The 14,304-nt window shown below is 40.8% G+C and overlaps 1 protein-coding gene across 1 annotated transcript in view; it reads left to right on the top strand.

Moving 5' to 3' along the window:
• Positions 1-4,743, top strand: part of LOC113030172 (GDNF family receptor alpha-4-like) — an 81,016-nt gene extending 76,273 nt beyond the window's left edge. The window contains exon 8 of the mRNA XM_026181348.1: positions 2,858-4,743. Coding sequence (XP_026037133.1) covers positions 2,858-3,079 — 222 coding nt within the window. The 3' untranslated portion in view covers positions 3,080-4,743. The remainder of the gene's footprint in view (positions 1-2,857) is intronic.
• Positions 4,744-14,304: the final 9,561 nt, after the last annotated feature.

Genomic DNA, 14,304 nt, shown 5'->3' with positions numbered 1-14,304 from the left:
TGATTTGACGTGACACACAGAACAAAACCTGAGATCTAAAAATCACTGAAATATAACCAGAAACTAACTGAAACAACGAATATTAATAATCAAAACACTGAGTCACCAGGCTCAGGAACATGACACTTTATCCAGCATTCACACCACGTTGGGGGCAACTCAAACTTTGTACACTACCCTAAACCCAATACAGTTAATCTGGATTGGCTCTCTATTTAAAGAGTCTATTCTCTGATCCAATGAGTATGGCCCAGTCAGCAGTGCAGAGCTAGAATGTAAGCGAGGAACAGGGGACTGAGGGAACCGCCGCTATTCTCCGGATGTCTACCCTGCCTATACTGATGAAAAACTGGTGGCCCCGAGTAGCCCTGCAGGCGTCATCTACCACACCAGTTCCAGCAGGTCCGCTCTAGATTTAGTTTAGTGGCCTGAACAGTGAGCCCCGGAGGTATGTTACTGTTAAAAGGCTGGAGTGATCTGTAAGAGCTATTTATGAGATGTAACGCACCTATTTCTTCTGTGTAGGTATAACTCAATAGGAGAGGAGCCAAGTCCAATAGGAAACAATGAAAATCTTCTAACACAGGAAAAAACGAGCAGAGAAAAGTCAGATATAACAAATCCCATTTCTGGGTCCAGAAGTGATACATGAAGTCAGACATCTAAACATTTGCTTTCTTTCTAACCAAGCACTAAAGGCCTCAGACAAGACCTGGGCTGTGCGCCATGTTTGCATTCTCCACTGCTACAAATAATCCGCACAGAAGCACACACACTCCAACACACACACACACACACAGTTGGCCAAGGTGTTGACCAAGAGGACAATAATCTACAGTGCGGACCACTGACGTTTATTTACTCGCTAATGCTTTGTTTCCACACAAAGTACTTATTGTAACTGACCTCAGAGCCAGCACACGCTGCTCGCCCATCATTTTTCTATCCACAGTGCTCATGTGCAAACCGTGAGAAAAAAAGTGCCGCCCCGTCAGAATATATGCTTGTAAAATGGGTTTCATCTGTTTGAGACGAAATTACACAGATTGCATTACCTACTTACTGCTTCATTTTAATTTATGTCTATTTTTAGATTTGACCAAACACTGTTTACCTTCCTTGTCCTGACAGATTGTTACTGACACACTATTTCTGTCACTAAACACACACACACACACACACACACACACACACACACACACACACACGCACACACCCTCCCCCCCCCCACCCCACACATACACATGCACATGCACACACACACACACACACACACCCTCCCCCACCCACCCCACACATACACATGCACACACATAAACACACTCTCTGAAATGTGGTGAGAACACATCTTTTGAGAACCATGGTTCCCGGCTGCTCTTGTCCGTCACTGACCAATAAATGTGGTCCAAGCCAATTGTGGCCCTGCCTAATGTAACCTTGGAAAGGCCACAATCTGCCACGGCTGTGGCTCTCTAGCTTCCAGCATGCATCTACTGCCAGAGATAATCTGGGCCAGTGGACAAGAGGGGATTCCAACTCTCTCTCTCTCTGTCTTGGTTGTCCTCCTCTGCTCGCTCGCTCTCTGTGTTTGCCTGTCTCTCTTCCAGTGAACAGATTAGTTGAGGTGTTGGTTGGAAGCAGTGCATCGCTTAGGCTTTATTAGCATGAATTTATTCATGCTCTGTGTCTTCCCCTTCCTACTTCTTCCCCCAAATCCTCTTCCTTTCCTCCTCCTTTTTTCTTTGTGTCCTTTCATCATTTCCTCTACTCACTAATATGTTATTTGTCTTATTTCATCACATCTTGTCGCTCCTCGGCTCATTCCGTCTTGCATCCTCAAAGCATTACAGCACCCACCTTAACTAGAGCTGTTCGATATAACGATATATATCGGATGACGATATAAAAACATCTATCGTTTCCTATCATGCTATCATTTGTTTCGTGGTGTCGTGAAATTGAAACTGTTTACAGCAATATTTTTTCATGGTTTTGATGTCACTGTAGTGGCTATATTCATTTCTTAAAGTTCTCTCTTTCTCTTATGTTTAATATCACCACACTACTGATGGACAAGTGTCTGTTTTTATGTGTTGTCATTAGCAACAATGATGGTAAAACCATTGCGTGGCTCGTTTCACAATAAAGCTCAAGATCCTGTTGAGGCTTTTCAAAATAAACTGAATCACGTGAAAAAGTATGCGGAGAGTTTAGGGATGAGAAGCAAAAAGAGCCGTCAGGTGCTAAAAAAATAAACCTTAGACTCAAACGTTAGAACAGGCTCGCACAGCCCTAACCTTAACTCACCTTAACTCACTTCATTTCTCTCAGTTTATACCTGCTGCACATCTCAGCCCTATTTGGAGCTTCTGATTTTCACACTAGATAATCAAATGTTAAAAAAGACTCAAACAATCCCAGTCAGATATATATAAATACATACAACAGGCCAGGATCAGTAGCAGTTTCATCTGAAGGCTCGTGGCATATTATGAGTAAAGCAACTTTACATAGGTCTTAGATTTAACCAGCAGCACTAGCACCCATATCACTGCAATGACTCAGGGCGCTGCTCAAAAGACGTTTTTGGTTGCACATGGCAAAAAACAAACAAACAAAACAGAACAACACACAATGTAATTAGGCATGTGCTAATAGCTTAAATAATTAATATAGATTCAGTTCTTGAGTTTCAAATTCTATTTTCGTACCTCAAGAGAACACATAAAAGCTTTGACACGTTCCCCTCCTCACCAGGACCCAGAGAGTGGCACTGTTTTCAACACTGTGAAATGTGAAAATGTCCAAGCAGAAAAAATGCAACAATAACTTTCACTCACACTTTGTTCCCCGACAGGTGTTGGACAGTAAGGAAGAGGAGGAATTGACACAAACAGAAGATGAGCAGGAGGGTGCAGATGGTGGCCAGTTTGATGTCATCCCGCTCTACTCAGAGAGGGCTACTGTCTCCAACCTAGGCTCTTCTGGGACTGGGGGGTCCACATCTCTGACCACTGGCCCATCTAAAGCCATGCTACTCCTGCTTCTTCTCCTGTCATTTTCCCTCAGCTGGCTGTAAAACAGAGGATGGAAAGAAATTACATACACACAACTATTTTAGATTCATTGCTGTAAAATTATAATTCCAAAATTGAAAAAATTGACTTTGCCATTTGTCTGTAGAACCCCTCGATCCCCACGCTCTGCCCTCTAACCTAAACATGCCTCTTTTTTCTTTCTGAATGTGACTGAAGGTAAAAGGTCTGACGAGCACAGAAATCCCAGTTGTGGTAGGGTGTTCATATAATGCATTTATTAATACGCATAATAAAGCTGTTCATATCACCGGTCTAGAGAAAAATTGAAAGTGGCTTGTTGTAGTCTCAGCAAATACTTTCTGGCAGCGGTTTTTCGTCCTTTTGTACACACCCAATTGTAAAGTTTAGACAATATTTTGAACTGGTATATAAAAGGCATACTTAGTACATACCAAAATGCCTGAAACAAAATTCTTAGCCCACAATCACCACTCCACCCCCACCTCATAAAATGTAACATTTTGTCCAAATTTTCCCAAGTGCTTTTTTAACAGAGCAATGGAATTTCAACATAGCATTCCTTACTAGTTTTCTTTAGAAAGCATAAAGTATTTCTTTTTGCATATAATAACATAATTACTACCGGAAAAAATCAAGTTAATATTGAGGATTATCTGCAAATGTATATGTTGTACTTTAACAAGAGTTGTCACTTGAGAAATTATGATACCAAAACCAAAAAACAATTCACTTTAGACTGTTGATGCCCATAAAGCATGAGATGGATATGCAGAGTTTTGAGTGCTTGACAGTGTTGAGAACTGTACTGAAAAGTGTAATGAAGAAATTTAAAGAGAGCCACACGGTACAGAATAAGCCTGTCAATTAAGCAAAAGATTTCAAAGACTCTAGAAAGAAAACTAGTGAGAGATGCGTCTAAAACAACTTATTGTAGTCTCAAAGTAGACAATCACTAGAACACTGCAGAAGAATGGAGCGCAAGGTTAGAGGCCAAGAAAAACTTCACTACTACAGAACACACAGTTACAAGCAAGACTGACGTATGCTAAAGATCATGCATGCTGGAATTGTGCCCAGAGAGACGCTGCTTATGTTTGGAAAAAGAAGGGAGTGGCTTACAACCCAAAGAACAGTCTCTGCAGTATGTTGCTGTGGGAATGCTTCAGTGCTTCTGGATCTGGGGAATTTTGTGACAGTGGAAATAATTATGAAGAAAGAAGGATTTATGAAGATTCTGAAAACTTCAAGCTGTCAGCAGTAAAACGGGAACTGGTTCATACATCATCTCATTCTTCCAACAAAACAAAGACCCAAAACTGGCCTGTGCAAAGCCCTGACCTGAATCCCATTGATACTCCTATAGGGTGGACCTAAGGCCCAGGTCCATACCAGAAGAACATCAAATCTGGAGGACCCCAAGCGATCTGCCAAAGGAGAATGGGTTGGGATTGCTCATAGATGTTTGTGAGATCAGTTCAAAACTACTACTAAGGAATGGTTGCAGGCTCTTATCCAGCAAAAAGGACACACAACTGACTATTAGCATCAGAAGGGTTAATAATTTTGTCCCTGGTAAAAAACAAAGAAACCAAAAAATGTTGAAAAATGATTTTGTAAAATACTTTTGTTTCTGTGTCCAAAGTAAAATAATGTAAGCATCCAAAATAAACGAGGATGTTTTGAACAGCTGTGTTAAAAATTCCTTGCTTGGTTTAACAGTGCTTGGGAAATACTCTTCACAGGGGCTCTAATAGTTCTCCCCTTATGTAAGAAAACTGTTAAAAATATTAATTTAATATGCTACACAAATATTACTAAAATATTTACTTCTAAATTACAGCAGGTCATAAATCAATTAATTATATTTTTATCATGATAACATCTGTTTTGTTGTTGTCACTTGTTTAGTTTTTTAACTTTATGAATAATGATTAGTGTCACTGGTTGTGGCTTACCTGTCTAAGGGTCATCCTGACAATGACTGAAGGGAAAAGAGGTCTTCATATACAACTCACAAGTCAAACTTTATCACAGTGATGAATGGAGCCTTCCCAGTAGCTCTGCCACTGTCTCTGCTTTCCAGCCATAGTGAATGATAAATTACACGCTTGTCTCTCAGTTCAAGTGCCAAGTATGTGTGTGTTTGTGCATACAAGTGCAGGGATCAAGCAAGGACTGCATTTTGTCAAAAATTGTCATTATACTTTGACAATTGCACTGTAATGTTGCCACCCTCATCAGCACAGCCTTGGATGCTTGGACAGACGTCCCCCCCCAATTTGCACACATGCTGCCTGCCATATATCAAGACCACGCAGCTCTCTCTTTCTTTATCGCTCCATCCCCTTTGCCCTGCCACAGGCAGTAATATGAATAAAGCAGTGCTAATAAAAACAACACACCAGAAACAATATGATCTCTAAAACAGCAGAACAAATCAAAAAGCTCCCTGGCAGGTTCATGAACACGGACAAACATGAAGAGAGTGGGAAAGAGAGAAATGTATGTTAGAGAAATAAGGCCGAGTCCCCGTGTGGTCTTTGTGTTTGATGTTTGTCTTGTTTTTAGTTGCTGATGATCAGTTTGCAACAACATCTTTTTATCATCTGACCTCCTGGGGAGGAGCTGTGTGTGTGTGTGTGTGTGTGTGTGTGTGTGTGTGTGTGTGTGTGTGTGCGTGTGTGCGTGTGTGTGTGTGTGTGTGTGTCCTATCACTGCTACCAGGCAGTGATAGCTAAATCACTGGCCCTGGAGCACAAACATGGTAGAGAATTGCCAGCTCTCGATTTTCTGTGTCTTATAAATCTCTTGCTGACACGACTTTTTTCCTCTCTCATTTCCTATTTTTGTGGAACATGTAAAATTAGCTTCCATCTGCAGGGGCGCCACTGATGGGGCAGAGCTAAGAAAGGAGACAGTGGAAGGAGAGGGGGAAAGATGGTTGGGAAGATGGAGACAAGATGAGAGAAAGAAAAAAGAAGGAAGAAGTAATGAAAGAAACAGTAAGTTTGAAGAAAAGAAAAAACAAGGAAGAAGAATAGACGTCAAAGAAGTAAAGGCAATAAAAAGGAAACAGCTAAAGGGAAGACAAGAGGAGTGGAAGGAAGAGGAAACAAAAGAGATAAAGACAGTCTAAAGGAAGGAAGGAAAAAAGGGAGAGGGAAGGATTAAAAACAGAAAAGGACACTAAAAGAGAATCACAGAGAAGGAAGAGCAAAGAATAAAGTCCATGAAAGATGCTAGATGGAATTGAAAAGAGAGACGTGGAATGGGGAAGAGGGGAAGGAAAAAAATGAAGTAGGATAAAAAAGCCAAAAGTAGGGAGATAAAAATCAGAAGGATAAACTAGGAGAATAAAGGAAAATTGAGGACAGACAAAAGAATAAGACTCAACAGGAAATGAAGGGAAAGAGAAATAAGAAAAGAAAGAAAAGAGCAACTGGAATAAAGCGGGAAAAGAATAAGACAGGAATCAAGAATTCTATATAATAAAGTAAACAGGAGAAGGGTAATGCAAGAGCAGAAAACAAGAGCTTTTCTTGTTTTCTTCTTCTGCAGAATGTTAAAGGAAACACAGAGAAGAGGAGGAGGAAGAGGTTTGTTTTGTAAAGTCGCCAAGGAAACAGACTACAAAGAGAATGACGGGTTTAGGGCAGACATAGTGAGAGGTGACAGGTCTGCGGGGTACTGTAACCTCTCCGTTTCCTCAGGCACTGCTGTTAGATGCAACTGTTAGGAATCATACACACAATCTCAAAGGCCTAATGAAGGTCTTAGACAAAGCATGTGTCAATCAGTGAAATATGATAAGAGACTGAGTAAAGCTCTTATCTTTAAATACTGAGGAGGTCTGCACAGCAACTACTGATGTTCTGTGAGAAGGCAATAAAAACAGCAATACAGGAGAGGATGCCATACACATATACAAGCTTGACAAAGACAATGTGCCACTCATTTTGGACATTTTTGAAGCGTTATTGTTAATGATGTTGGGTTCACGTTTTCAGGCCTGCAGTTTGGTGGATACTAAAAGTAATAAAACATTTATCCTCCCAGTCACTGTCTCAGTTATGCATTTTCATGAAGCTTTAACACAGGTTTGCTGTGTCACTGCAGAGTATAAAGACAACTTGGCACGTTGTACCACTGAAATGTTCACAAGGTGTCCTTTTATAGAGTAAAACATCTCTGTCATCTAGTAATCAAAATGTTCTGTATGAATATTAGATAGAAAACACAGGTGCTTATATGCATGTCGGTGAAGGAGGCATGCTGTACGGCGTGCTTGAATAGAAAAGTGCAATGTAAGAAACAGTCCATCATAAAGTATGTTAGAGTTAAATTAATAAGGAAAAGTGATGGGATTATTGTTAATTAACTTCTCAAACACTCACAGCCTGGTCAGTCTTTCTCATGAAGCTGCTGTGTCAGCTGTACAGGGAGTGCAGAATTATTAGGCAAGTTGTATTTTTGAGGACTAATTTTATTATTGAACAACAACCATGTTCTCAATGAACCCAAAAAACTCATTAATATCAAAGCTGAATGTTTTTGGAAGTAGTTTTTAGTTTTAGTTACATTTCTGACATTCAAAAACAAAAGAAAAACAAATCAGCGACCAATATAGCCACCTTTCTTTGCAAGGACACTCAAAAGCCTGCCATCCATGGATTCTGTCAGTGTTTTGATCTGTTCACCATCAACATTGCGTGCAGCAGCAACCACAGCCTCCCAGACACTGTTCAGAGAGGTGTACTGTTTTCCCTCCTTGTAAATCTCACATTTGATGATGGACCACAGGTTCTCAATGGGGTTCAGATCAGGTGAACAAGGAGGCCATGTCATTAGTTTTTCTTCTTTTATACCCTTTCTTGCCAGCCACGCTGTGGAGTACTTGGACGCGTGTGATGGAGCATTGTCCTGCATGGAAATCATGTTTTTCTTGAAGGATGCAGACTTCTTCCTGTACCACTGCTTGAAGAAGGTGTCTTCCAGAAACTGGCAGTAGGACTGGGAGTTGAGTTAGTTCATGGGCAGTTATTTTGCGCCTTGGTTTTTCCACACGCTTCTTGCGACCCTGTTGACTATTTTGAATGAAACGCTTGATTGTTCGATGATCACGCTTCAGAAGCTTTGCAATTTTGAGACTGCTGCATCCCTCTGCAAGATATCTCACTATTTTTGACTTTTCTGAGCCTGTCAAGTCCTTCTTTTGACCCATTTTGCCAAAGGAAAGGACGTTGCCTAATAATTATGCACACCTGATATAGGGTGTTGATGTCATTAGACCACACCCCTTCTCATTACAGAGATGCACATCACCTAATATGCTTAATTGGTAGTAGGCTTTCGAGCCTATACAGCGTGGAGTAAGACAACATGCATGAAGAGGATGATGTGGACAAAATACTCATTTGCCTAATAATTCTGCACTCCCTGTATATATACTGTTCTGACTCAAATATGGATTCATCCACACCCTAACAAATGCTAAAATTACCTAATTAAACATTAAAAGCTCCCCAGGTGATTAGACAAAAACATTCAATAAAAGTTTGACCATGTTAGATTTAAAATAAAGAAAAATGACAGTGTAAATTTGAGGCTGGAATTTCAGAATTTATATGCTCAGTAAGAGTTTATTCTCCAAGATGAGTAACAGGCCAGCATCAGCTTTCTGCTTAAACTGAATCTGCTGTGATATAAATGAACAATTCACAGCACATTTTCCTTTTTTCATGTGTAGTCTCAGCAAGTTCTTAAGTTGAAATCACTATAGAAGACGCAGAATTTGTTACCTGTATGTGATGATTTTTAGCAAACATTGTTTCGAATTTACAGCTTAAGCACTGAGAATATAACAAATCTGCAACCTTTGTAAGTTGTCAATGCTACCTTGGTCAAAAGGTTTAATGTAGAAGGGGTGTTTTTACAGTTAACTCTGATGGGGTCCTTCCTTGTCTTCGGCCTCCAGGCTGTTCAACACTTTAAACGTTTCCCTTAAACAACTGGCTTATTTGAAGTGTAATTGTTCAGGTGAGGGAACTGATAGAAACCTTTGTGGGGGTCAAAAACAGACCAGCCCATTAATTTTGTTTGATGTGGGTTCAGATGTGTGAGTCAAAATGTAGACTCAAAAAATTAAAATTTCTTCATGTGAGACATCAGATCTAACATATAATGTAATATAGAAGCTGGCTAATATAAAATCAGTGTCTTGAGATCAAATACTGGGAATGGACTGAAGCAAATCATTTTTATGTAAAGATGACATTTAAACCAACACATGGAGAGAATGACAAGCAACAAAAAACAGAAAAAAAATCCATCTGACCTGACAACTTAGCAAGGTTAATTTCTTTCTAAGTTAGCTTAAATAGTCATTTGGCTACTATATAGTTCAGTAACACATTACTTAAGCAACGTCCACACTGGCAAGGAGACCTGTGAGCTACTACCGGTGAAATAATCACTGACAGTGCAAAGTGGATGGGCCCCAAGAAAAACTTTGCTGAACTTTGAGGTAAATGCCTGAAATGAGAGTGGAGGATATCAGTGACTGACATATAGCTTAGGGGTAAATACATTAGGTAACTCAGGTAACAGGAACCTAAAATTTCTGGTATTATCAGCTGTCATCTTTAAGATGATGTGTGACGACCACAGCCTTTTTATCTCACTGAGTTTTTTTAATCTTACTCAGTTATATCTTAGCTCCTCATCTGTGCTTTCCATTAACAGAACAGTCTGATAAATATTTGAATCCTAGATCAACTGTTTGATTTCCCAAAAAAGGCGAATGCAATATTGCTCAAACCCTCTGTTCTTAGCTAACTTGCTCACATCAGCCACCGGTAGCAGCTAGTTTTCTTTGGCGTTAAACCTGTAAAGCTAAGTAAGCAGTAAACGTTACATTACTTGTTCAGAAATAAGTAACAAGCAGTTGTTTCCAGGGTGGACTTGGTAAAATGATAAAAGAAAAAAAAAGTCTCATAGCAAAATTTGTAATGATCACACAAAGCATTTATTCACTCATCAAAAAACTGTTGTTTGACTGTATTTTTAATTGCAGTCAACACAACTTTAAATTTAACCATTTAAACATGATTTGTTTCATGTGTGCAGACTTAACATGTATTTTGTATGCCTTTACAGAAGCACACATTTCCCTAGTAACCAATTCAAGTATAATTTACATGTAATTCACAATAACAGCTAATTCAATGTGTTTAATATTTTAAGGTAAAGACCCTACAATATTATTAAGAAACCCCAATAATAACATGATGAGCAATCACAAAAAAATTAAGATTTGAAAAATGTGCCAATTGTTGTGATTTAATACAAACAATCCTCTTGTTTAAGCCTTTTTATTGCCTAAATGTCACAGGGTAGTTTTTTCTAGTCCTAACCAAGAAGTTGTCCAGAAGCACCGATGAATAGATACAATTCTGTTACAGTTTCATAAATTGTTGTGAGACTATGTTCTTACTTTGGAGTGGTAAAAGAGCCCTAATGGCAAATACTCTCTTGTCCTGAACGCCTCCACAACCAAAGGTCTGCTGCTCTACTATTGTGATTCTACAGAAAATCATCGATATGGCAGTGCAGTTGAGCTGTCAGTGTTCTGTTCACTCCATGTATCTGCCACCTGAAAACACTGCTGCTCCTATTTCCATGGGTGGATGTCTCATTTCCCACTCCCTGCTGCGCTGAGCTTGATGTTTCTTTCTTGGGGCTGGGTAGCAAAAATAACTTCTCCAAACACCAAATTTCTTCCACATGGGTTTAAAAATACTAGAAGAGGATATTGTTGCCTTGGTCAAAGACAACATCAGTCTTTGATTACACTTACCAGATGTTCCTTTTCAAATTGACAACACTGAGCATGTGGTTTAAAGCAAATTACTTCAAAAGTCAATGAACTGTCTCCTTTGACCTCACAGCCACTCCACTCCATTTTCCTCTGCATTACCTGATAGCAGGGGTTAATTGAGATCAGCTTGGGGGGGAGCAGGTGTCTGAATTATGTGGCTAGCAGAGGCTGGAGCAGTATCCTTTTACTGGAACCCATTGTTCATTTTAATTGTTGTTCCGGCTGTTTGTTGTGAAGATAGATACCTGATGATGGAATGACAAGAGGGAGAAAGAGAGGCAGAGGATGGACTGGACACTGGTGATTTACAATAATATGTACTAAACAAGCAGAGAAGTCATGCGTTAAATCACCTTTGAGAGGAAGAGAGAGAGCAATACGACACAAGCCTCCAGGGTGAGAGAGGACTAGAGGAGGATGTGTTCATGGAAAGGAGCGCTTTTTTTTATTGTTCTATTACCAAGCAGTAGATTTGCATGGACAAATGTGTGTGCACACACAGACACACACCATGTCAGATTTGAGTTTCTAGTGTGCCTGCTTTCTCTCTTCAGTATTTTAGTATTCTAATCCATCATTGGCCTGACATGGGGATGCTGTCTCTCTCTCTCTCTTTCTCTCTCTTCATTTATGCCTCTCTCTCTCTCTCTCTCTTTCTCTGCTTCTGCAAATACACAGCATTCAAATGAAAGATAAAGGCAGAGCAGAGAGCAAAACAAACTCCAGAGCAGAGAAAGCTTTATCCAGTGAGATAAAGCGGTGGCATAAAGTGGGTGAAAAAGAGATACAGTGGAAGTGCAAAAGACGAAAGGAACGAAGGTAAGGGGAAGAAGGAGCAGAAAAACGATGAGGAGGAGTGGAATATGATGAAGGCAGACAGGGAGAAAAACGTGAGTGAGAGATGGGACTGGCAAGGTGTGCCTGTGCGTGACTGTCAAGCCTGAACCCTCCTGTTTCACTTAACACACACATGCATCAGAGCACTCAAACACACACACGCTTCTTGCATTTCTCAGTCACACACACACACACACACACATAAACAAAGATGCATCAACACAGTAACACCCTAACTGAGATTCCTTTTGCCCACAGTTCTTCCTCTTTTTAATATCTGTTACACTGACTTCAGGAGTGCCCTGAAAAACAGAAGTCACTTTGGAGATTTCACATAGAGCATCTTTCCAGAGGTGATATTTTTCAACAGCTAGCTGTGGTTAGGGTTTGGGATTCTTGTCTCTTGAAGATCTCATGTTAAAACCAGTTATGCTGCAATGAAAACAGAATGTTGATTCTTAGACACTGGAAAACTTGAAAATGAAAATGGTAAACCCACACACACAAAAGATTCATTAAGTTGTTGTTTTTTTTATTTAGGCCACCTTAGTCAAAATGTGTTGAAGTGAGAAACATTTTAGCTTAATCTAGCAAAACCTGAAAGACCATCAGCAAAAAGCTGTGTTATTCAATCTATAAATGTAATGTAAATACATGTAAAACTCATTGTGCTCTTTGGAGCAGTGAGCAATAATATGTGGCAATAGTAAGTTCAACTTCTCAGCCATATGTTCTGCGTAACTAGATTACCAGATTGCTTGAATCGACGTAAATGCTCAGACATGTTTAGTGAATGTCATTAAATCCAGTTCTCTATAGTGTACCCAATGAGAAAAAATATTATTATCACATTTACATACAAAGTCCTCCCATAGGAGTAAATTTAATCAAATTAACCAAATCATCGCAAAAACGTTTCTTCATGCAGTGGAAGTCTCAGATTCTTATGCAAACTGTGGAAACATACACAGATGCCACTGACAATCACAAACAGCTAAAGTTTCTTTGTTTTTACTGCTAAGCTGTATTCACAGCCTGGTTCAAAAAGTTAAACATTAAATAATCACAAACTCTTGAATTCTTACCATCCACCAGGTCACCAGTGATGTCAGGGGTAGCGTTAGGTTTGCCACTATGGTGTTTTTTAGCCCTTGGTATTTCTCGAGCTTCTCGTGTTCCTTCTTCCTGATGTTGCTGTCATTCGGTATCACTACATCGATCACTACGGCCATCTACTTCTGCTTGTCTACCACCACCATGTTCGGTTGGTTAGCCACCACCATTTTGTCCGTCTGTATCTGGAAGTCCCACAGGATCTTAGCTCGGTCATTCTCCACCATCTTTGGGGGCGTCTCCCATTTTGACCTCGGGACTTCCAGGTTATACTCGGCACAGATGTTTCTGTACACTATGCCGGCCACTTGGTTATGGCGTTCCATGTATGCCTTGCCTGCTAGCATCTTGCACCCTGCTGTTATGTGCTGGATTGTCTCATCTTTACACAGCCTGCACCTGGGGTCTAGCCTGGTGTGATAGAACCCAGCCTCTATCAATGTCATGCTTAGAGCTTGTTCTTGTGCTGCCATGATTAGTGCCTCTGTGCTGTCTTTCAGTCCAGCTTTGTTCAGCCACTGGTAGGATTTCTGGATATCAGCGACCTCCTCTATCTGCTGGTGGTACATACCATGCAGGGGCCTATCCTGCCATGATGATTCCTTCTCTTTTCTTGGTTTCTGCTGCCTGAGGTATTCACTGAGCATGCGGTCGGTTGAGGCCATCTTCCTAATGTATTCTTGGATGTTCCTTGTCTCATCCTGGACTATGGTGCTGACACTCACCAGTCCATGGCCTCCTTCCTTCCGCTTAGCGTACAGCCTCAGGGTGCTGGACTTGGGGTGAAACCCTCCATGCATGGTAAGGAGCTTCCTTGTCTTGATGTCAGTGGCTTCTATCTCCTCCTTTGGCCATCTTATTATCCCAGCAGGGTACCTGATCATGGGCAGGGCGTACATGTTGATGGCCCGAATCTTGTTCTTAGCGTTCAGCTGACTCCTCAGGACTTGCCTGACCCTCTGCAGGTACTTGGTGGTTGCAGCCTTTCCTGGCAGCCTCTTCATGGTTTCCCATTTGCCTGCGGGATCCCCAGGTACTTGTAACTGTCCTCTATGTCTGCAATGTTGCCTTCTGGTAGTTTGATCCCCTCAGTTCAGACTACCTTCCCTCTCTTTGTTATCATCCGACTACATTTCTCCAGTCCGAATGACATTCCGATGTCATTGCTGTATAGCCTGGTAGTGTGGATCAGTGAATCGATGTCTCGTTCACTCTTGGCATACAGCTTGATGTCATCCATGTACAGGAGGTGGCTGACAACTGCTCCATTCCGTAGTCGGTATCCGTAGCCAGTCTTGTTAATGATCTCACTGAGGGGGTTCAGGCCTATGCAGAACAGCAGTGGGGACAGAGCATCTCCTTGGTAGATCCCACACTTGATGGTGACTTGTGCTATGGGCTTGGAGTTGGCCTCTAGTG

The sequence above is a fragment of the Astatotilapia calliptera genome, chromosome 2, assembly GCF_900246225.1.
Source record: "Astatotilapia calliptera chromosome 2, fAstCal1.2, whole genome shotgun sequence".
Lineage (NCBI taxonomy): Eukaryota > Metazoa > Chordata > Actinopteri > Cichliformes > Cichlidae > Astatotilapia > Astatotilapia calliptera.
Note: the sequence above shows the minus strand (reverse complement) of the source record. Positions and strands in the feature narration are given on the sequence as shown.